The sequence below is a fragment of the Triturus cristatus genome, chromosome 3_1 (genome assembly GCF_964204655.1).
Source record: "Triturus cristatus chromosome 3_1, aTriCri1.1, whole genome shotgun sequence".
Classification (NCBI taxonomy): domain Eukaryota; kingdom Metazoa; phylum Chordata; class Amphibia; order Caudata; family Salamandridae; genus Triturus; species Triturus cristatus.
The window spans coordinates 677,306,266-677,331,010 of record NC_140583.1 but is presented as its reverse complement, the minus strand read 5'-3'; the positions used below and the strand labels follow the sequence as shown (position 1 = coordinate 677,331,010).

The window sequence follows — 24,745 nt, the reverse complement described above, 5'->3', positions numbered from 1 at the left end:
ACTGCCCCCATTGTGAGGACAAGATAGAATTTATGTTGTTCCTTTCCTCTAATAAAATGTGTCTCATGAATTGAGCAAGCATATAAAAAAATCACACCGTCCATTCACTTGATATTTAAACTATTTACATTATAACTAACAATTGGTAGTTCAAGCATTGGATTTGTACTGTTTTATAGAACAGGGAAGGCCTTAAGTAACTTTGTTTTATATTTAGCATCCTAAAGTACAGCAATCATCTTGCATTCTACCATAGCTGCTTCTGATGCTGATCTCAATCTTCTGTTTTACTTTGCGCTGCTCCCCCACAGACGCTCTTTCCTAGCTTTTGTATCACCCGTCTCTCCTCTACCTTCCCACTGCTCACATGCCCACTAGCCCACCTTGTGCCTCCTGCCCCTCCTTTGTTTTACCATCGAGTCCCACAGCGCTTTGGATAACTCTGAAAAGATGAGAAAGAGGCCTAACCAGAGAACCTCTAGCTTTTGCCTAAAATATTTCTGTCATAAGTTTGAACTCCCAGTATTGTTGAGAGGTTTTATATGAGACGACCAGAAACGTTTTATAAGAAAAGTTTGTTTCCACATTGATGGGTTCAAGTTGGATTGCCTTTCCCCACACTTTCTTTCATATTCTAAAGTCCTGAAAGCAAATTACAATAGTTTGAGATTTTGAAACATCTTTTAATGGGGCGAAAGGAACTCTGTGAGCTCTCGCAATTGACAGATCCCCTTGAGTCTCTGTAAGCACGTACCTTGATATCAGTTTGGAAAACTTCTTCAAACGTAACCTTGTCTCTGTCAAAGCTCTCTGGGACACTGACCAGTCAAAGATTTGCTCTTTGAGATAGATCTATTTTCAAAATCTTCCAAGTTAGATTTAATGTTATTCATCCTTTTCTGGAGCTGCATCGTTGTTTGAGTGAATCGCTTGTGCATCTTCTTTAGCAGAGAACCTTGGCTCCACTTCTTTACACCTGGACTTTAAATCTTGTAACCACTTATCTAATATGGCTTCTATGTTGCCACCCATCTCAAATTGTACTGCCTTTAATTTCTATACTTTAACAATAAATTGTTGGAGCATAAAAGTACCTTGTTGTTAAACGTGCCAGGCGTTTCTAGCAAATTACTGCAATCCTCCTAATTTTCTTGGGATGCCCAGGGTTTTATCCTGATATGCCTCTGCAGTGTTTGAAGCCTTAATTGCTGCACTTATATTTGTACTTGATGGCATCATGGTGTTAGTCAATGGCAATTTAATGATTTCCTCGTCAGAAGACATTGCCATTCTAACTTTATTCAGCATTTTATCATTCACTTAAACCACACTTGGTGATTCAATTCCCATTGTTGATGTAGCTTGACCTTTAACCTTGTCATGGACCACTATGGTTGTGTTTGCTCTATCTTTTTTAAAGATAAGTTATTGTGGGACACGAGCCAACAGAATATCACCATGGCTGATACATGAGGAATGCCCCACTAAGCCGTCTCCAACCGCAGCTGTTGTTATACTATTAATAGCATGTCTGGGATTATCCTTACTCACCACAGTCCCCTCTGTCCCCAATCAGGGTATTAACTGGGGAGGGGGTCATAATACATACAGCATTGGGCTCCCCAGTTCTCTCCTGTACTGATACATTACTTTCTGCATCAGAGGCGATAACACTACCAACCACAATCTTATGGCACTAGCATCGCTTGACTTTTAGTCGGGTTAGACATTTCAAGAACATGAGAGAAGTTAAGGGTTTTTCTCATTATGGTTTGTAATGGGAATTTGGATTTAAACATCGAACCTTCTCGAGAAATCTTTCTTTTCCAGATTAAAACGTTCCTATTCAAAGTGCCAGGTTCAGTCCCACTGACCCCCAACAAGAGGGCTAGTAAAGACTCATTGTGGGTGGTTGTTTACATTCAATTGTGGTTTAATGCTTCATAGCCCTTTGACTTTTCTATCAGGATATGGCTTCATCCGGCTCTCTACCAAACAGGCAGCGACTGTTCAGGTAGCAGAGCTGTCATATATGCTCTCCAGGTGAGTGAAGAAAGAGAACATTAATGCCCTTCTTCCTCAAGAACTTCTTCGCTTGATGTCTTTTTCCCCCAAGTGCATAAGAAGACCCCTTTCAGTTTAATCTCGACACAGTCCTTTTACTCACAGCTCCTCCACCCGCAGCCATTTCCCACCTACTCTAAATCAATGCTGCCCATTTCAGTGTGTAACGATCCGTATTCCTATTCTCTCCAACCCTGCTTTTTGTAAGATACGCAGCAGACGGGGTCGAGAACATTGGTGCAGGGAAGCTCTTCTACACTTTTGCACCCATTACAGAAGCATATCATTCTGTCAGTCTGCCTTCTCCTTTGATACCGCAGTGGTGGTTCCACCAGCTCCACTTGCAGCCCCCACCATACCGCTGGGCGAACCTATCGGTGGCCCACAGAACACAGCAAGAAGGTAGACCGCTATCGTGAGGGAAAAGTCATTTGAGTGCGGCTATTCTCACCCACCTCAGATTACTGCAGTGCTCCTTGGAGGTCTTGTACCGAAGAGGAAAGCGCGGCCTCATCACGCTAGACTCCTGGCCACCATGACTAACTCAGGCGAAATGCTTGTCCGGAACATCTTACGTCATTGCGGAGCTTTTCTTTGCCTCACTAGTGAGTGGCCGAGATATTTTAACTTTGGATACTCACTTTTAAGAGGAGATAACTTCCATTCAATGGTCTTTTTTAATGGTTGTATGTTGTACTATACTGCCGCAAGGATGAACAAGATGTTTCATACATTTAGCAATAAATGCCCAAGATTCGCTAAAGAAGGGTACTGGGAAAATGTGTTTTAGTGATGCGAGGTGGTGTCCAAAGTATGGGGAGATTTTATTTTCTGGCCATTACTATCAGGGTTGGGCAAATTATTTAAACAACGTTGTTAACTGCTAGTGCTCGGCCTAACATCCACACCTCTTTTAGATAAAAAAGACATATTTAATCTTTATATCTATGCTGATAGCCCGAACTTTAATAACCAAGCATTTGAAACCCTATGTAAGGTGCTTCTGCACCGAGTGAATGAAGAAAATTAGTTTAAAAAAAAAAAAAAGGAAATTTGGTACAACATTCATTTAATAACATAACAATTTACTGTGCGATATGGGGCAAATGGGCTGCATTATTAATTCTCAGGTTGATTAAGGACTAATACGTTTCTAATCTCTCTGTACGTATCCAGTGGTAATGATGTTGGTGACATTCATGAATGTTCTTGAATACACTGTCACTTTAGAAGGTCAGACGCTGCTGAACGAGACACCCAGTACAACTTTCTGGGCAGACAGTTCTGAACGAGACACCCAGTACAACTTTCTGGCCAGACCGTGCTGAACGAGACACCCAGTACAACGAGACACCCAGTACAACGAGACACCCAGACCTTTCTGGGAAGACAGTGCTGAACGAGACACCCAGTACAACTTTCTGGGCAGACAGTGCTGAACGAGACACCCAGTACAACGAGACACCCAGTACAACTTTCTGGGCAGACAGTGCTGAACGAGACACCCAGTACAACTTTCTGGGCAGACAGCGCTGAACGAGACACCCAGTACAACTTTCTGGACAGACAGTGCTGAACGAGACACCCAGTACAACTTTCTGGACAGACAGTGCTGAACGAGACACCCAGTACAACTTTCTGGGCAGACAGTGCTGAACGAGACACCCAGTACAACGTTCTGGGCAGACAGTGCTGAACCAGATGCCCTCATCTCATTTCCTGTTGGTTGATGGTTGCCTAGCTGCAGGGGGCTGGCTGGGAATGGAGCCTCAAGAGGTGAGCTGCATCAGTCGCCATCTTGATGAGGGTGACTGCTGCTGGTGATATAAGTCTATTGAGTCTGAAACCACACAGGGTCCTGGCATTTGGCCAGGAACCTAGAGTTATGTTGCATCCGAGAAACTTTATTCATCAAGATTAGGCTTTTATTCACCCAGCAGCTGCAGAGGGAAGGCCTGAATGAATATTATGGAATCCTATATTAATCACTTGAATTACAGTCTATGGCCTAGTAAGAGTCCGGGTGGTGATGCACTGGCGCATGTGATGTGGAAGAATAGTTCACTCCTTTTGTGTTTTTACAAAGACAGACAAATGTACTCTTAAATTAGAAATCCTTTTCACAGAAAATTAGCATATTTTTCCTGGATTTTTGCTCTATTAATTTTAGTATCATCTCTTACCCCATTCTTGGTTTCCAAGATATTTCCCTAGCAGCTCTCGACAGTTGGCTGCATTTCTCTGCATTCTGTATGTGGGCTTGCAGCGGAAGAGGTGATGTGTGAAGCAAAGTTAAAGCAAGGAAGTGGAAGGATTGGGCATGGGCCTATTGGAGGGAGGTGTGTGGCCAGTTTAAGAGAATTTAGTCACTAGATAAGCTTACTCTACATTATTAGATCATTGAAGGATTCTAGTCTGCTAGTAATATCATGTCATTCTCACTTTCCACTTGATTTGCATAAATCACTTGGTGCAATACTTGTAATCTTCAACTTGTACATCGGTTATTGGATTATAGTAACATAAAACATGTACTTTTGTATAGTGCACGTATCACCCGAAAGTCTCAAGGCGCTGAAAAACAGATGTATATTGTTACCCAACTCAATGGTACTCATTTTATCGACCTCAGATGGATAAAAGGCTGAGTGGACCCGCCGGGATTAGAACCTGTGACCATGAGGTCGAGCACAGGCCCCTACAGTGGATGCATTTGTCCACTGCGCCACCAGACCCGGCATGAATTATCAGATGTTCAGATAGTTTGATGCTCTCAGAGTGTAAGCAATGTTACCAGAATGATACACTACATGCAAGTGATTCCGATTTTCAAGTTAATAGTTATGAATGAAAGCCTTTGTACCAATCTTAAGGGTTTTTAGACAATATAAAATCTTGGCATTGTTAGACTGCATGCTCTTTCTTTGCACTCTCTGAACTAATCACCACAAAAATTAATCAGCCAATGCAGAAAAAAGAATAGGTCTGCAAACGTTTCTTGGGGGTTCATATATTTATATATATGAGTATTCTGCAACTGCTCTGTAGAGTGTCTTGTGTGTGATGCCATTTCTCTGATCAAAGGAGCGCATCCGCCTGAAAATGTGTGTTCACCAGTACCAAGCTGGTGGACAAGTCCTTTCATCCATAGTGTTTTATTGCTCGTCTTTACATTTTTTACTTCTCCTCTTTTAAGGTCTCGTCTACACAGTGCAGGCGCTGTGCTGTGAGACGTATTGCCAGTGCCACTGATAATGTGCGGCAGGGGAGGGCCAAATTATGTGTCAGGTTTGACTAAATTATGTGGCAAGGAACATCAAATTATGCGGCATAATGCACCATATTTTGTGATAGTAATACCTTTTCTCATTTTCGCACCTAATAATACTTTCTAGGCATAGGTTGCACCTCATTAATACCGGTTCAACATCCAAATATAGCAATATTCAACAGAAAGGTGAAAAGTCAACATTTGCAAAGGGGTTCCACTGCGCAAAAGCACGTCACTGCATTTTTAGTAAGTTTTAAACTGTTTGGGCTAGAAACAAAATGTCTGTTTTTTAAATCTGCAGGTTTTGTAGCAGATGATGGGTTATGTGGCAAAGGCATCAAATCCATAATTGTGCAAAAAATACAGCCACACAATCACATAATTCGAGTGGTTTCACATATTGCTAACAATTCAGTAGGCTTACAACTCACCCACAACATGCCATTGGTTGTTTTTGTTGTCACTCTCATTTGAATATTTCGATTGCTTAGCTCACATAGGCTTCTGTTCCTTTTTTGTGTTAGCCCCTCCCTGGAGCATCGACCAAGTACATGTGTTCTTCCTTGTCTTTTTACAATGCACTATTATTTTTTTATATAAGTGTTTCTGTATTATTCCTGGACGTGCAATGTTCTTTTACTACGTTTAGCACAGGCATATGGTTGCTTTTACTCTATCTGCCATTTGACACTTCCACCCACAACTGTACTACTCTATGCTATTCACTCTCCGCCGTTCTGCGCCACTCTGTTCTACGCCACTCCACTCTACGCTACTACACGCTGTAGGAAGGTGGATTCTGACTGCATGGTTACCCCCACTTTTCTCCTGGTGTTTTGCTGGTTTTTGACTTAGTTTGACTGGGATACTGCTAATCAGGACCCCAGTCTATCTGCTTTCTCCCTAAATTGGCTGTTCATGTACCTTAGGTACACTCCAGATTGGATTCAGGGGTACCCTTAAAAGTCCCTAGTATATGGTATACTATATAACCAGGGCATAGGTACCCCAGAGTCCTCTCAGGGGCTGCAGCATATATTATGCCACCCCTGGGAGACCATTCAAAATGACACAACAAGTCTGCTATAGCAGCCTGTGTAAGGTGGTGTATGCACCCCTTACTTAGATATAGGTTCACTATATCTGTCCTTATCACTGCACATATAAACCTATCAGTTACCCCTATGGCAGGCCTTATCAATCGTGCAGGCACGGTGCTGGGTTTTATGTACGAGGGTGCCCATACATGAGCAGAGCCCCTCTGTAGCTTTCGGAACCTATATTCCAGGGTTGTTTGTGATGCAGCCAGTCATATATACTTAAGTGCATTATAACCTCGCGGTAAATGGTAACTTTAAAACGGCTGCATGGAAACATGTTGTGTTTGGTGTCAAACACCTTGGAATCATACCTCCACACCAGTAACTGGTGTGGAGGTATGATTCCACCCTACTAGAGGAAAAATATGACAGCACCGGTACACCCGGTACCAGCTTTACAGACCCTGGAACCACAAAATGGATGCTGCCAGCCATAGACACGAGTCTGCCCTCCTGATGCTGGACGAAACTCCGGCAGGGGAGGCTGGACAATAGGTTTCCTGTCCCAGACAGGCTTTAGTGTATTGGGGCTGGGTGGGTTCACTCTGAGAGTGCTTTGATGTCTGCACTGGGGGCACATTTGGTTTCCCTGTGCATAGTCCATCTCAAACTGGTTGCAGGGGCTATCAGCCCCTGCTCTGGTGCGAAACCGGACAAAGGACATGGGTGTAGCCACCCCTCTGTCATGACCCTCCCATAGGTGGGTCCCCAGAGTTTGTCCCACCCATTGCTTGGGTATAAAGTAGGAACCCCTGGTTTACAGGACTTTAGATTTACCTGGATGAAACTCTGCTACAGAAACCAAGTACTTCAACTATCTTCACTCCGTTGGATGACCGAAGAATCTCCCTTGGAGTAAAGGAATTACTCCCCTGCAAGGAAGGCACCTAAAACGCATCTGACCGGTTTGCATCTACGCAGCACCTGAAGGACTCCGAAAATTTTGCAACACAATAGGGAGGTTCCTAAGCTTCCCTGAGGCCGACCAGTGCTCTCAGCAAACCTGAGACCCGCAGCCCTCGTGGGTACCGTGCAACCCGTACCCCTGGATACCGTGCACATTTTCAGCAGCATATGCTTTTTGGCAATCCCTAATGTTGTGCTTTGGGTTACTTGTAGTCCAGACCCGAGCAGTAATTCCACCGAAGATTACCGGCCTACACTCCACAAGTGTTCCGTGGGCTGGTATTTTGTGATTACTCTCGAGGTCCCTTTGCGATCCCTGGTCTGTCAACCTGTGGGTCTCTTAGAAGGTAAATTTTACTTTTTCAGTGGGCTTTTCTGGTTGCTCCAGATTTGCCCTGACTCTCCATCGCTTAGGGAGTCCCCAGGACCTTGCTGGTCCACACCGAAGCATCTTTTCTCTAACCCAGTGGGTTGCAGTAGCCAAAGCTTGTTGGTCTCCAATCCGGACACTGAACCCCCCCCAGCACTCGACCTCCTTCGTGGGACAGCTTGCCTGTGGACTTTGGTCATCGTTGACATCTCTTGGTCCCCGTGTCTGCAGAGTCAGGCTTCACTTCATCTCACCTGAAACACCCGACATTGGTGGGCATAGGTCTATCATGCCCCTGGTCACCCTGAAGTGACCCAGACTCTGTCCCCTCTGCTTTCAGGTTCTTCTCAGCTCTGATCCAGGCTTGGATCACACTGGACACTTCTCAACATCCCGGCAGCAGCACTTTGCATCATCACGCCATTGAAAGCGACGAAGACTCCCGACACCATTTGACACCTACGCACCCTGCTTCCCTGGGTTAGGTAACACAAGTACTCCGGTGCTCACATGGGTTCTGGCCTTAGAACCTTCAAAGTTTGAAAGGGTTTGCTCAAAGTCCTCTCCTAAGTGTCCTTAATCTTTACAATTCCAACCACGACTTTCCCATAGGATTGTACGGAGCTCGCGGCTGTGTTCTCACACTGCACGCGTACCCCGTGGGTCCCCTGCATCACTACCTTGGGTGGTTCCTTGGGGTCCCAGCGATTCTACGTGCTCTAGGCACTGCGTCTAGTCAAGTCGTGGTTGTTATACCACTTTCTTAATATATGGTTTGGTCTCCCCCTGGGGCCCACTGTGCATTGTGCTATTTACTGTCGTTCTTGTGCTTTAATATTGTGTATCTTGTTATCTAATCTCATAAAGAGGTTAGCAGAGAGTGTTTAGAAATAAATACATATATTTTATATATTCTTTGTGTGGTTCTCCTTTCATTTGGTCATTCAGGAGGTTATAATCTGGTAAACCAAGCTGCTTTACATTCCTTCGAGACTTAGCCTGAAGGCTGCTCTCCATAGCTACATCAATGAGGACATTGTTCCTTGTTGGAGGTGAAACAGGATTAGTGAACACCTACTCAACGGGGAAAGAAGAGGGAAAGGTAGAAAGAGAGAGAAAGTGTAGAAGGGAGGAAGAGGTGAGGGGGAGAGGTGAAGGTGAAAAGAAGCAAAGAGAACTATCCCCAGTAACAAGGATCCAATCCCGAAAAGGAGGACTCAGTGTAGCCTCTAGTTTGCCCTCACACACCCCGAAGTATGTCTTGCTTCATCATCGGGCTTTTTATTGCTCCTCGTCAGGCCGGCGCTGCAATGCCCGACGGGCCCCCGAAGGGTCTCTTTAGCGGAGGTCTTTTAAAGAGAAAAGCAGATAGGTGAGTGCGAGTGTGTGAGATAAAACAGGGGTAGGGAGAAAAGGATCCAAGGAACAAATGGTTACGTGCGTGCAAAGTGTGTGGATAAAATTACCTAGGGGTGTCCAAAAATGCTATTTTAACGTTGCGGAGCCCCTGGTAAAGTAAAAAGACCAGAAGGTCAGGGAGTCACTAGTGGGCGTAAAGTGCTTATGTGACTCTCCATAGCTACCACTAGGATAGTTTCAATAAAGGTTTTCTTTAACCTAATCATCAATAAGGGTCGTTTGGACAGGTGCAAGGTGCCCACTTTAACTAGTGGACAGCAGATACCAGGCCAAGTTCTCACACACGCCACTCCTGTGTATGCCATTCTACTGTCACTCTACTCTACACTACTCAACGCCACTCCACTCTACACCACTATACTCTATGCCAATCCACTCTATGCCACTCCAGACAATGCTACTCTACACCACTCCACTCTACGTCACTCTACTCTGCCACTCTATGCCATACCATTCTGCTCTACGTCACTACACTCTACCAACTCTACTTCACTCTGTGCCGCTCTATTTCACTCTACGCCATACTACTCCACTTTACACCACACTACTCCACTCAACACCACACTACTCCACTCAACACCACACTACTCCACTCAACACCACTCTACTCTACACCAGTCCACTACACTCCACCATTCTGCTCTACTCTATTGTACTTTACGCCATTCTTTTCTATGCCACTGTACTCCACTGTACCGCATTACTCTATGCCATTCGACTCCACACAATGCCACTCTACTCCACGCCACTCTACACCACTCTATTTTATGCTACTCCACTCCACGCCACTTTACCTTACTCCATGCCACTCTACATTACTCTACTCTATGCCGCTGTACTCTTCACCACTCCACCTGATGCCACTCCACTCTATGCCAATCTACTCTATGCCACCACACTCTAAGCCACTCCATTCTCACCATTCCACTCTATGCCTTTCCACACCACACCGTGCTACCCTACAGCACTCTGCACCACTCCACTATGCACCACTCTAATCTGTGCCACTCTACTCTCCCCCAAGCTGATTTATGCAGCTCTACCCTACGCCACTCTGCTCTACCCTATGCCGCTTAACCCAAGCCACTCTAAGCTACTCTACTCCACTCTACACCATTCTCTACTAAGCCACAAACTTTTAGCCATGCTGAACAGGACCCATACTGCTGTACCACATGGCTTAAAGACATTGGCAAAGGATAGCTCTCACTTAGGCGAGACCTACTAGCTTTAACAATGCTTTGTATTTTCAGTTTTTACAGCTTGCCAAACAGTGCTAACAGGCTGCTTGCTTACGGGTACTTATATCAGCAGTCCATCACAACCCGAACAGCCACTGCCTCTAAACCAGACAACTATCATGGATTGGTATTGGCAAGAGTGTATCATTATTTTACCATTCTAAGATGGCCAACCAATTTTTTCTAAATGTGTTTGTCATACTGGAACTTTAAAATACAGATATACTATGTATAACACAATTTTAAGGCTTCCACCTACTGCAATTTTATTTGTTATTGCAAGCATATGCCCAGCATGTTTAGACAGAAGCATGTTTTCTTTTTTTCTATATTTATACTTTTAATGCCTTATTTGCAGAGGCTCCATCCCTCCCCGCAGATACCATCCAGTTTTTGCATCATTTTTCTCATCACTTGTTGGGGATTTTAAAGATCTATGAAGCCAAAATGTGCCACAATTGAGTTATTTAAAAGAAAAAAGGGTTAAGGGGCTGTACAAGAAAGCGTTTTTGCTTTCTAAAAATGGCACAAATTAACGATTTGCAGCACTAAGATCACCCTCTCACCAGCATACCAGGCAGAATTGTAACAATCGTCTTTGTTACCCACAGTTTTTGTTTTTTTCCAAGTGTTAGTCTTTTTTCCTATTTTTTCCTGGTTTCTACCAACGAGTGGTGTGTGGTGTAAACAGGTGTGAAAGCCCTGTGTGAAGCCTGAAAGCTTTATATTTCTGAAACTTATATAAAGTTTCAAAATCAGAAGTGGGTCATTTGTGTTTTGGCTTTCCCAAAAACACTAATTATTGAATTTAAAAAAATAAAGAAAATTAATTGGAAAAATAGAAATGGGTGAAGACGTTTTCATCTGTGTTTTTTTTTTCCCCCCTAAAGGGTGACTTACAAAAGTAATATGTCTGTTCTTCTGTTAGATTCTTCTAGTCACAGAGGTGTAAAGTGTTGATTGTTTGGTCCGAAACACGCAGTACCCAGTGCCTACAACTGAGTTGCTGATTATAAATTTTCATTGTGCACACACGATCCTATGGTAAAATCTAATGAATGAAAAATGTGTATGAAGGAAACCTTTGCACTCTTAAAATGTGCCCTAGATAGTGAGTTTAGGAACAGCGGGGATTCATACATCTCTGAATTTTGGGTTGCCACGTGATGTGATTCGGAGAGCATTTTGCAAAATGTGTTTTTTCATGCATACAAGTTCACTTTTGAAAAGCCAAATAATTGGAGAGAAATATAGTTCATAATAACAAGTGTTCTGTTAGTAAAGGCTCCAAAAGACAACATGGAGACACCCTGAAAATGGGCCCATTTTGGCAATGTTGGTATCTGTGGTATTTGTGCTCTGGCTGGGCTACTACCCTGGGGCACTTACCACCCACAGACATTTCTGAAGACTAGACAACTAGGAGAGTCCACAGTGGTGTGAGTTGCATGGGTCCTACTACGCTTTCTTACCCAAAATACCTGCACATTTCAAACTCTGGCCACCATTTGCCTCAGGTTTCTGGGAAACAACGTTATGGATTCCGCCGAGACCTACAAAGTTCCTGAATACTCCAGTCACACCCTACACGAAGACCCCATTGACTGCATTTGGGTGCACTTCCAAATCTTTCCTATCATATAGAAAAAACACTAAAGTACCTGCCAGAATAAATGTAGAGCAAATGTATCAGAAGGATAGATGAACAATAACCAAGTATAACATACATAATGAAATGCAATCAACACTAGTTATTTTTTTTTTTTAATAACAATTGATTGCGAGATAAAAGTTGTCAAGGATGGTTGAGCCTCACCCAGGCACTGTGGCATGCTTCATCATCGGATGCTGCTCCCCACTAGCATTGAGGGCCTATCTTTTGGGTTGTCTAACAGGCAGAGTTTACAGGTGGGCCTGCATGCATGGTTAGAGGGATGAGTGTTTCTAGTATGCCCTGTCTGAGTTGTGATGTGCTTTGAATGATGCTTTCTGTGCCACAATTGCCAGATGAAATCTTGAAGGAGCTGCACGTACTTGTTAATCACAGTTTTCTTAAAAAGAAGAGGGCATCACAGTTTAAGGCGTTGCTGTCTTTGATTGTTTCTGTGGCTTCACCTCTGTTGTGCTTTTGTTGTGTTCATGAGTTCAGATGAAAATATTCTCATCAGGGGTTGGTGGTAGGCGCTATATATTAATATACTATTACCATACGTACACTTTTTATATCAACTTGAAAGACCGATTTCCCTAGCTTTTTGATGTTCATTTCTCTAGGGCTCAGAATCCCGCATTGCTCGCATTTTCTTAAGCTGAATGTGGTGGTAAATCTTCAACGTAAACTTTTCACTTGCAAGAAAAAGATCCTTCAGACTAACCAGGCTGCCTGAACGCATGCTCTAGTCATGCAAGTTTCTCGTAAAATCTTGAGGTTTTCATTTGCATTTAGGATGCAACTGCTCCACAGTGCAGTTTTCACCTCGTGCGTTTTGTTTCAGCGCCCTTTGGGCACCTACCCGCTATAAAAAGGAAACTCTAAGAAGATTTTTAATCAAAAGTGCTAAATGTAGATTTTCTTCTGGCCACGTTGATAGCCCATAGCGGCAGAATGTAAATATGTGTTTTTATTTCTTTTGAACAGTTTGTTAAACCTGTATAGGGCAGACACTTTGCTAATGACCATGGCGGTGCCATGGTTATGGAGTGAGGGCGCTTTTCTCCGTTGCTAATGGATACCTGGCAGCGTTCCGCATAAGCATGAATAACAGCTTGTGCACTTTAACCCCCGAGGTGTCCTGAATATTCCAGGCCTTGGTTAGGTCAGGAATTCTTTATCCAGACATCAGAAGTGAAAAATGTATCTTGGTGTAAGACGGCTGCTCTCTCCCCCTCCAGTCGCGGAAGACTATGGAACAATTAATGCTCACTAGACTCCTCTGTGCGGCTTCAATGAGGGTAACCATTGACGACACAGCCTTTATGCTCACGAGACGGTCTACATTGTGCACTCGCCAGCGTGCCATTGACCGACCCAACATATTGAGCCTTGAGCGCGATGCCCGGCTACCAGCTGAACCGTCGGAATAAAGCGCTGTCTAGCTCCTCGAAGTTCTTCAAATATAGTATAGTATGCCATTGAGTTAAATGGAAATGTGTTTTTGGGAAACGGACCCAACCGTTCAACCTACTTCATTTTATCAACCTAATCAGTTTCATGGGTTCATATCCTGTAAACTCGTCGTTGTTGCCGCATCAGCCCAGGTAGTAGGTAGCCTTACCTTGTTTCATCCCTAACCACAAAATGGCAGCTGCAAAGATAAGGAGTCTGGGATGTCTGTGTGCCCACGGTGATTCATCTGGTACTTAACTTCCGCGTTACCATTTTTGATCGCTTTGTTTTTTTCTCAGATTGGCAGGTGGGTGCTGGTCTTTCAATCGCAGGATTCGGGTCTGTGGTTTGCAGTGTCTGTTGCCTCCCATTTGCATACCGCTGCAAGTATTGAGAACTGCAGCTTCTGCAATGTGCAGCAAATGACAACTGTCAGTGCAGCTTCTCCCGGTCCCGGTGTAATGTGGCTGCAACACTTTCAGAGCAGAGCCACAGTCATTGTCTAACTGCATTTCATTTATCGAACGCACATGCTGTGCGACAAGTTGTCCTTTTTATGGTGTTAAGGTCTATTTCTTAATTCCATATACAACTCCTGTAGGCACAAAAATGAGCAAAACTATGCACCTATAAAGTCTCACACATTTTAAGTAATGTCAAATTCACTTGATGTGAAATTTGAATATTTTGTTAGACTTTGTGACCATAAATGTTTTTAACTAGATACGTTCACATTTATCAATGATTTTTAAATTTCAGGCTGGGATACTTGCTACACTTGTAGAAAGACTTTGCCCGCTCATGATGTGAAAGCTTCTGTAAGAAGGCAGTGCCCAGTAGACGTTTTGAAACAAGATTTCTCGGCCTTTAGCTCTCCATTGCCTTTTCAGGTTTCAGAATTACCTTTCTCTGCAGTTAATACACTCTTTATCTCTATCACTCTCTTCCAATCTGTATCCATTTCTACAATTTCTCCGCTTCCCTTTTCTTTAGTTCTTTCTTCAACTCTCCCTCAAATGCATGTATTTGACTTTCGTTTCTCTCTCTCTCTTCAATCTCTTCTCATCTTCCTCTTGTTAAATCTTGATGTCTACATTCACCTCCCTTCCCTTACTTTCCTCACACTTCTTGTTCACATATGCCTCTGCTACTACTCTTCCCGCCCGTCCTACCCTTACCTATACTCTCTGCCACACTCACTTTCCCATACTCTCCGCTCCTCTATCTCATTCCTACCTACTCCCGTCTCACTCTATCTCCCTTTTATACTACCTGAGCTAGTGCAAGGAGTTTTGCTACAATAGGCAACAGAGCATTTTCTTTACCTTTCCCTCAATCAAGGGTAACAAATTTACCAAGACCACCCCTGCTTGCGGCAGCATAGGCATCTACCTTCTTTTGCCTTTCCCAGAAATCGCTCCTGCCTTCTCTATCTCACATACCATCCTCCTTTCTTACAGCATCTCTCGATTTTATTTCCTAGCCTTCATCCTCCGTTTGAGGTTGCAGCCTACCAGACAGAGCTGCGCTGTCTGGTTTGCTAAAAACATCTTGGGGACATACCTTGGAGTGCATTCCGCGCCTTGCTTGCCATTGGCTGTGTAACTCCTATTTTCTGGCTTTCTTTTTGATGGCTTTATTTGCTTTAGGCTTTGCCCAAAACTTGTTTACTGTGTTCTTTCATTTCTGTAAACAGGTCTTAAAATTATGTTCTTATCTTGTCACATTTGCTGTGTATTCAAAGACAGAGGTCAAATGTCAGGCTGTGCCTTCCAGGGAGCTTGGTGTCTATTTTTCTTTTTCGGATTTCAAAGCTAGAGGATTTATGTGACAATCATGCTGGCTAGTGGGGGGCCTGCTTGAGGAAGGCTGTACATATGCTATTTTTCTTCTAGCACACAGAAAACTTATCTGTAAATGAACTGTGCTGAGGATCAAATCAGTACATCGGATGAATACACTTCCCACATTATCGTTTGTGCGCTGTATACTTTTATCAATAAAACTGTATATGAGTACAAATGTAATGGTCATTTCAATTGAAAATGTGCTGTCTGTAATGGCAGTGTGCTACCATACCATGCATACTCCACACACCCCTCTCCAATCTGCAACCACGCCACTCCACACTGCTCCATTCCACACTGCGTCACTGCACTCTTCTCTGCACCACTCCAATCTACGCCTCTCTACTCTACACCACTCCACTCTATGCCAATGCACTCTACCCCACACTACTATGCACCACTGAACTCTAAACCCCTCCACTTTATGCCACCCTACTCTGCACCACTGTACTCTATGCCACTCCACTCTAAACCACTTTACTCAAAACCAATACACTCTATGCAATCTACTTTGCACCAGATCACTTCAGACCACTATACTCTGTGCCAATGCGCTCGACACCACTCTATTCTACTCTGTCTCACTGCACTCTATGTCACTCTCTTCTACTCTGCTCCACTGTACTCTACGGCAGTTCTCTCTACTGCACTCTGCGTCACTCTACTCTGCGCCACTCTACTCTGCGCCACTCTACTCTGCGCCACTCTACTCTGCGCCACTCTACTCTGCGCCACTCTACTCTGCACCACTGCACTCTATGCCACTGTACTCTATGCCACTGCACTCCACGCCACTTTAATATACACCAGTGCACTCTACAACACCATACTCTGCAACCCAGACTCTCTGCCACTCTACTTTATTCCACTGAACACTACACCAATCCACTCTAAACCACTATAATCTACTCTGCATCACTGCACTCTACGACACTCTACCATATACCACTGCACTCTACGCCACTCTTTTGCACTCTGCCCCACACCATGCCACTCCACACCACTGCACTCTATGCAACTTTACTCAAATCCAATAAGTCTACGCCACTGCACTCTATGCCAATCTGATCTGCACCACTGCACAGTATGCTACTATACTGTACTTTACGCTACTCTACTTCACACAATTGTACTCTACATCCCTTTAATCAGCACCACTGCACTCTACAACACCATGCTCTGCAACACTGCACTCTCTGCCACTCTACTTTATTCCACTGAACACTACGCCAATCCACTCTAAACCACTATAATCTACTCTGCATCACTGCACTCTACGCCACCGAACTTTACTCAGAAACAATCAACTGTCACTACAGTCTACACCACTCTTTTGCACTCTGCCCCACACCATGCCACTCCACACCACTGCACTCTATGCCACTTTACTCAAATCCAATAAATCTACGCCACTGCACTCTATGCCAATCTGATCTGCACCACTGCACAGTATGCTACTATACTCTACTCTATGCCACTGTACTTTACGCTACTCTACTTCACACAATTGTACTCTATATCCCTTTACTCTGCACCACTGTAGATCACTGTACACTATACAACTGAACTCAACAGCACTCTACTCTGCAGCACTGCACTCTGCCACTGAACTCTGCACCACTCTATTCTGCTCCACTTTACTCTATGCCACTGCTCTCTACTCTGCACCACTCTATGCTACTCTTCTGCACTCTGTCAATGCACTCTACGCCACTATTCTTTACCACTTCACTGTACCCTGTACCACTCAGTGCTTAATTTGTGCCGGTGCTTTCCAGTGCTTAGCACCGGCACCTTTTTATCAGGGCCGGGTCTACAACTTACATCAACTGCAGGACTGCACTGCAGTCTATACGTCATGCGTCAAAGAGTAAATTATATATAATTGCCTTACTGCAGTGTTGTTCACTTCACACTTGTACAGTCTCCGGAGTCCCTCGGTGAAAAAAAGTGCTGCTGTGCAGTGCTGCACTCAGTGCTGAGAGAGCGAGCCAGTCAGCCCGATAATAAATCCATCTCCATGACGCAATTGCGAATCAATTTGTTTTCAGTGTTGCTGGTGGGCGGGCCGAAGATTGGGCTGTATTTGGTTCTTCTATGGGGGTAGGGAGCGGCCCCAGCGTGCCGTGCGGAACCTTTTTTCATTCCAGGGACAGTGGAACTCACCGCAGCACACACGCACTGCACAAGTTACCAGCATGCAGCACCAGTTAGCATGATGTGGAGCAGCAGCAGGCGTCTTAATAAGGCACTCCTGCAGTCCTGGCAGTGCCACCACGCAGTGAGTAATTAAAAACAATGCTGCTTTTACTGGTGCATGTTGACGGTCACCTGAACTTAGTCAGCGCCTCAGAGGCCCCAGCAAGCATTCCACCGGCGTTGGGCGGAGCACCGGTGCAGTGCAATGCTCTGAGGCTGCCGGAAGGGCAGGGCCTTGCCCTTGCTTAATTTATTTTAACCCGTCAGTCTACTCTAAAGTGTCTGACTCGGACGTACTTGCTGCCACTGCTCAAAAGAAATGGTATCCATCATGAAAGCCAAAGCGCCAGCGGGATAAAAAAAGGTGTGATTATCTTTCGGTAAATCATCATCACATCATGTGATTTGCACTTTGTGTGAAGTGCCACCAGGCCAGCAGTAACGCTCAGGCCTGTGCAGCCTTCTTGTCCACAGATGGCGGTTCCTGCAGGTTCAGGAGCCCCTGTTTTAAGTGCTTCTTAGGTACAAAAAGCACTGCAAATTGCGTTTACGAAACAGGGACAGCAATAATTCCATTAAAAATTGCCAAAACATACTTTATTTCGCGATGGGGTTAGAGCCATTGTAGTGGGGGTCGTTTATAAGCCCACGGTTGTGCAAGGTGCGAGGCGAAGCAGGCTTTTAGCTCTGATGGTCTCAGAAAGCCGCCTAACAGCTAGGTTGATGTTTGCCAAGAGAACGAAAATAACGCCGTACATCAGAACTATGTGTTAGCTACACAGCTTAGGGCAAAAAAGATACTGTGCCTTCCAATGAAAACGGGGATACCAGTAGACAATCTTCATTGTTTGTTCGTTCAAGTTGTGCAAGTCCGTGCTGGAGAATGCTTTACAACTCTTGCATAGAGCATGATTGAATCTGTGCATTCCCTTTACAAAAACAGAACTAATACCTGTCATAGCAGCAAGTGCTCTGTGGCATCAATGAAGTAACACCAGATCTAAGGATCCTCAGCACAGATGGATGGCTTTAAATATACACAAACTCACTTCCTCCAAACAAAAAAATTTAATTGTCTGAGAAGCACAAACTGTGCCATAAAGTACAGTTTTCATGTTGGTAAATACTGTATATTCGACTTCCAAATTGCATGCGATCTAATAGAATACGCATATGTACTACTCCCTCATAGCACACATTGTTTCCCACAAGCATAGGTATTACCATCAAATGCCAGAGATGGCCAGCATAATGCCAAGGACAACACAATAGGCCAATAATGGGCACCATTGCGTGAATGCCACCTTTGTGTCAGGTCTAGACACCATTAATACTATGGATGCCCAAAATATATTAAAAACGGTAATGAGGGTGGCACCATAAGTTCAAGGATGCCCTCGTTTGTCAATGGTGGCCATCAATATACAACATGTGGCTACCTCAATTTGACAATGATGCTAATATCTGAACACTGGCCACCACTGTGTCATGCCACCATTATGCCAGGGCTAGGCATTATAATGCATGTGAGTATTGTCCTTTCCCTAAAAGTGGCACATAGACCACTGGAATGTTTCACATGTCCCTTTTCAATACACTAGTCATTTGACCTAATTTATTCCAAAATTGTGCTTTAAATGCACTTTTAATTTTATCTTTTTCAAAATTTTCAAAGGGCAGAGGATCCTCCTATCAAAACCTTACTTGGAGGAAGGCTCCCTTGCTGAAATTCTGATCGGGTATTACATCTGCCTTTCATCAGTGCCAGTTGTGGATGTGGGCGGAGCCAATAGAGAGTGGGTGGAGCCAGTGGAGGAAATGGGCAGAGCCAGGTGAAAGTGGGTGTAGCCTCCGACCAATATTTGAGCACCTGGACTTCATATTTTACAAATTAAGCACTGGTACCACTCCACTCTACACCACTTCACTCTACTCTGAAACAATCTACTCTACACCACTGCACTTTATGCCACTGTACTTTGTGCCACTCTACTCCACTCTGTGCCATTTCACTTTACACTACTGCAATCAATGCTGCACCACTCTACTCAATGCCACTCTACTCTGTGCCAATGCACTCTACGTCTAAGCTGTTGGCATTTACAAAGCCAATAGCTCAAACTCTCGTAAATGCGAGACTTATTGCATTGCAAATGCTTCTTTAGACTTACTCTGGTGAAACCAAAGCTGCTTTCCATAATAAGATAGTATCAGTGGTGGAAATATCCTGCTGATGCCTTTTAAAGAGAAAATCTGGACCAAGGGGGTCATTATGATGGTGGAAGGATCGCCACCGCCAGGCCGGCGGTGGCGATCCTCCCACCATCACAATGTGATTCACCCACCGCCAAATTAGGATGGCGGTGGGGATCATATTGCTCCGCAGCGGACGGAAAGTCCGCCGCCATGATCCCACAAGGTGGTCCTTTTCCGCCTGCCTCGCGGAACCCAGAACCAGGGCATCATTGCGGGGGTGCCATGCAGGCACCGCCGTAGTGATTAGGATGAGCCCTTCCACCTGTCTTTTTGCGGCGAATATCCCGCCGCAAAAAGGCTGAGAATGGCTTTGGGGACCGGTTGTGGGCCCCCTCTGTGGAGGGGTCACTGGGGGGGAATTTCCATGCACAGGGTGGAAGGCACCGCGTGGTGCCTGCCACATTGTGCATGGAAATGCACATCATGGCCTTTTAACATTGTGGACGGTGCAGCCAGCAGCACCGTCCGCAATGTTAAAGGGCCAGGATGCACCCGCCATACTGGCGCCACATCCTAATTGGGCTGCTGGGACCGCTGTACGTCTGGCGGACGGTCCCAGCACAGTTATGATGTCCGCCCGCCATCATAATGAGCCCCCCAGAACGTAGACTTAAAAAAAAAATGCTCCTGATTTCAACATGAAACATAAACATTAAGTTATGAGAAAGAAACAAAATAAGGCTTTGTGCCCACACATCAGGTTTTCATGTTTTAAAGAGCAGCTGTAACTTTCTGAGGCAATGATCTCTGGTGCAGCCCAGCCACCCGTTTGTGCCCTCATTACGATCGATGGACTGTATTTTTCTGATCAGATCAGAAGTACAAGTTAGCCAGTAATTACCACATCCCCATAATTTTCCCATGGTGAAATGTGTGACATTTGCCAGGGGGAAAAATGCCCTGTAAATGCCAGTAGAGGAGGATTTTGATGCAGAAAGCAACAAAGTCGAAAGTTATGCTCCATTTAAAAGTCCACACCTTGAAATGGGAGTTAATTATAGCAGCTTGTAAATTATGTTCTCCATAGCCACAGATTTTAAAAGATGGCCTGTATTTATTCCTTGCCATCAACACAGAAATATAAAGTGAAAGATGTCCTAAATCACGAGCAAACTACCATTAAGATACATGGGATTCTGCAATCCCTGTATTAAAAAACAGACTCTAGTATCTTTATAATAGGCAACTTGTGATACACCAAGCCACCTATTATAAAGATATGACCTCCAAACTCAACTGTGATAACTTAATACAGTAAAGTCCTAACTTGACAATGCCTGCAGCCAAAGCCAGCAGCCAAGGAGAAAGGCAGATCAGGTCTCAGAGTATAATTAGAGCAGCAGTTTAAAGAACAAAACAAAATGTGCCATTTCTTTCTTCCACTCTGATTTTCTAGCTGTACAGTGACAAACAGAAAGGAGATATTTATAGCAACATATTTGTTTTTTAACTCCTTAGGTAATTGTAGAAAGCTATAATCTTTCTGGGGCGGCTCCTACGCAATGGCGGAGGAGCGTCGTCTGACTACCTCAGCAAGCAGCAGAAAAAAACCCCAATATTGTTTTATTTTTCGGCTGCTGGATGAGCCAGCATGTGTGAGGATGGGTGGGGCAAAGCTGGGCAGTGGGAGGGGGCGGAGTGATGTGCACTACTAACTGTGCATATCTGTTTGGCCGCCTGTGTTAGGACGGCCAACCAGACATGCCCGGTTAGGTTTCTCCAACCTGGGTCTATTGTACAGCCAAGTTGGAGAAACAGCAGAGACTTCCTGACCCGAGCGTCAAACCAACCCGCTGGCACTGAGTTTGGATGGGGAGTCTGCTGCTCTCCCAGTGTCCACTGGGACCAGAAAGCAGAAAAGCTCTGAGGCGCGAGGCGGGAGAAGCAGAATGAGGTACGTTTGTTTATTCTTTTTTTCTCACAGTCCCCCTCTGCACCCTCCCTGCGTGCTCCCTCCATGCCCTCCCACACGCTCCCTCCACCCACCTCACCACTGTCCATATATATATCGGCCGCCACTTCAATCTTTCTGCATGGCTCTACACATTCAGAGCTACTGCACATTTTTTTAAATGAAAAAGAACATATGTAACTGATACTAATATTTTTTTGAAACAAATTACAAATATCTAACAGCTTTATTGATGTTTTTAATTTTGCACTAGAGATTCGATTTTTATTTTTCATGTGTGCAAACATGCCCTCTATTTCATATGAAGCAGCTACGCACCAAGGATTTAAGTGGTTTGTGGGAAAAGTGATGGTGTGACCATGTATTATAAGGATTAAAGTACCCCCTGATGTACATAAGGATACTACCCCCTGATGTACATAAGGATACTGCAAATCCCCTCGGAGTTCCATAATCTTATCAAGTAACCACTTGGTGACTTCCTCAGCAATATTCCTATAATGCATAGCAGGGGTAGTTTATCCCATATATCTATCATTATTCCATTTTGCTTAAGTTTTCTTTGGGCTGTGGTTCCAAAGATTTGTGGATCCTGACTTCATGGTGCTACTGTTAAATGTGCAACCTAGTGTTATTGCCACGAGTGTGGCCTGCAAAGCAAGGATGTCGGTACTATGACCAAGTTGGTGTGAACTTCGGTTTTTGAAATCCCTTATATCAAGTTAGGTTCACAGGTGGTGTCTGTGTACTGCAGAATATGTCTGCTATTATTAAGCCATTTCTGATAGTTGCTAGAAAGTGGCATTTTATTTCCTTGTTTGTATGGAGAGAAGTAGCTGCCTTTATCCCTGGATCTTTAATTGAGGCATAAGGCACTGTAATCTGGATTGCATAAAATTACTGCACGTCTGTAATTTCATCCCAGATGCAGGACCAAAATTGGGTTCTACTCTGTGTCGGACTGGGACAGAAGATAGGTCATGCACCAAAATAAAAGTGCACCACATTAGGAAATCAAATAGCTAAAGAAAAGTAGCCTACATTTGCAAATCCGGGCAGTCTTGTTGCTGAGACACAAAGGAGGTGTTTTGCAAGGCATTGAGCTTGTTGAAGGGAATGCTTGTGGTACTATGAAGAAAATTAAGAGTAAACACCAGATGTCCAGACCAGTAAACTGGCCCAATAAATAACAGAATATGGCTTGCACAATGACTTGGCAGACCAGCCTTTCTGGCACTGTCAGATTGCCCTTTAGGACAGTCTGACTCTTAAATATGGTAGCACCAGTGGCGTAGCTGGGGGGAGAGGGGTGGCAGTGCAGACAGACCGCCCCAGGCGGCACGAGTTTTGGGGGCGGTGCCTGCTACCCTCCTCCCCCGCTCTTACCTGCAGCCGTCGCGGCCGCAAGAATTGGCAGCACTTCCCCAACACCCCCCCATTACCTGCAGCCGCCACAGCCGCATGAATCGCCAGCACCCCCCCTTTACCTGTGGCCATTGCGGCCGCATGAATCGCCAGCACCCTCCCTCTCAAAGCCCCCCCTTTGAAACGCAGGGGCCGCCATGGGCGTCCTAAGGCCTAGCTACGCCACTGGGTAGCACTTGTGCATAACTAATATTAAAGGTTTACAGTCAACATTAATTGAAGCACATAAACAAAAACACTTTTTCAAATATATTGCCCAGTGTTTGTGAAGTGATATTTCTTTTAATTGTGCACAATAGTAGTGTCAAATCAAATCAAATCAATCTTTATTCGGAAGCCAAAGAGGCAACCATAAAAGTACATGAAAATACAATTTGACAATGACACCTTCAAAATTTTCAGCATGGAGAAAGCAAAAATACTAAAACAAGAGAATATATATAAAAGGTACCTCGCTAATGCAATGACATACAAATGTTATTATACAATTTAATAAGAGGAAAAGAATTAAATTGACATGTCACAGATTCTGCCTATGTCTCACTACCAATTTCAAGTAAGTAACTATCTGTTTAACAAACAGCTCAGTGTCCAATAGTTGCATAGCAAGGAAAGCAGGATGGCATCTACGTAAACCCCAAATTTTCAGAATCGGGATTAGCCACTGTTTTCTCAAGTCATGGTAAAATTTACAGAACAACACTGTATGCAGTGTAGATTGAGAGGAACTCATATCGCAAGGACAGGGTTGAAGATGTCTTTCCCAAGATTTAGATATAGGAAAGGTAACCCAATGATCAAAAACATTCAGTCTAAGCCTTGTTAAAAGAGATCTCTCATAATCAGTAATGTTAAATGTCAAGTAAGGCTGGATTGAAAGAGTTGTTTGGGTCAATAAGGAATGTTGAACTGTGGGTTTGTGGGCTTCGCTAGTTAACCTCAGAGATTCTAGCTGAGCGAGGCACAGCTTTTTAAAGTGTTTCCTTGGGATTTCAGCGATTTTCAAAGGGGAAAGATAGTACTGTATCATACCCAAGTCATCTAAGAATCTCTTTACATAAGAAATCCATCTGACCTTATGTGCTCTATCCAAGGCAATACAGTCTTTTATGAACCCTTGGGTAAAGGTGGTATCTTTGGAGGTCCAAATGCGGTGCCATAATAGCAAGGGTTGAATCCTTATTAGATCTGCTACAAAAGGCAATCCTACTTCTAAATGACATACATAGGTAGTCACTACAATAGTAGTGTCAAAAACGTTTTAGACACAGCATCTTGTTTTGCATTCATTCGTCAAGTATTTTGTATCGAAAAGGCTTCTGTGGCAACAGTAGCCGGTAATTGTTTCACAGTTCCAGAGACATTTTCGATTTCCACTGTTGAATTGATGATTTATTTATGAATGCAACATCCACAATTAACAGTTTACCTTTTTCTTTTTACTCAGGAAATTGTATTAGTTGTATTTTTTGGAGCCGAATATGTGGTTCGATTATGGTCCGCTGGCTGTCGCAGCAAATATGTTGGATTTTGGGGAAGGCTTCGATTTGCACGAAAACCAATTTCAATTATTGGTGAGTATATTTCTGCATTTAGGTTATTTCTGTCCAGTGCAGTGTTTTCCATAGA

General features: G+C 44.1%; 1 protein-coding gene across 1 annotated transcript in view; it reads left to right on the top strand.

Annotated features, from left to right (window-relative positions):
- KCNQ1 (potassium voltage-gated channel subfamily Q member 1) overlaps window positions 1-24,745 on the top strand; it is an 872,274-nt gene that overhangs the window by 495,162 nt on the left and 352,367 nt on the right. The window contains exon 3 of the mRNA XM_085644751.1: window positions 24,564-24,690. Coding sequence (XP_085500877.1) covers window positions 24,564-24,690 — 127 coding nt within the window. The remainder of the gene's footprint in view (window positions 1-24,563; window positions 24,691-24,745) is intronic.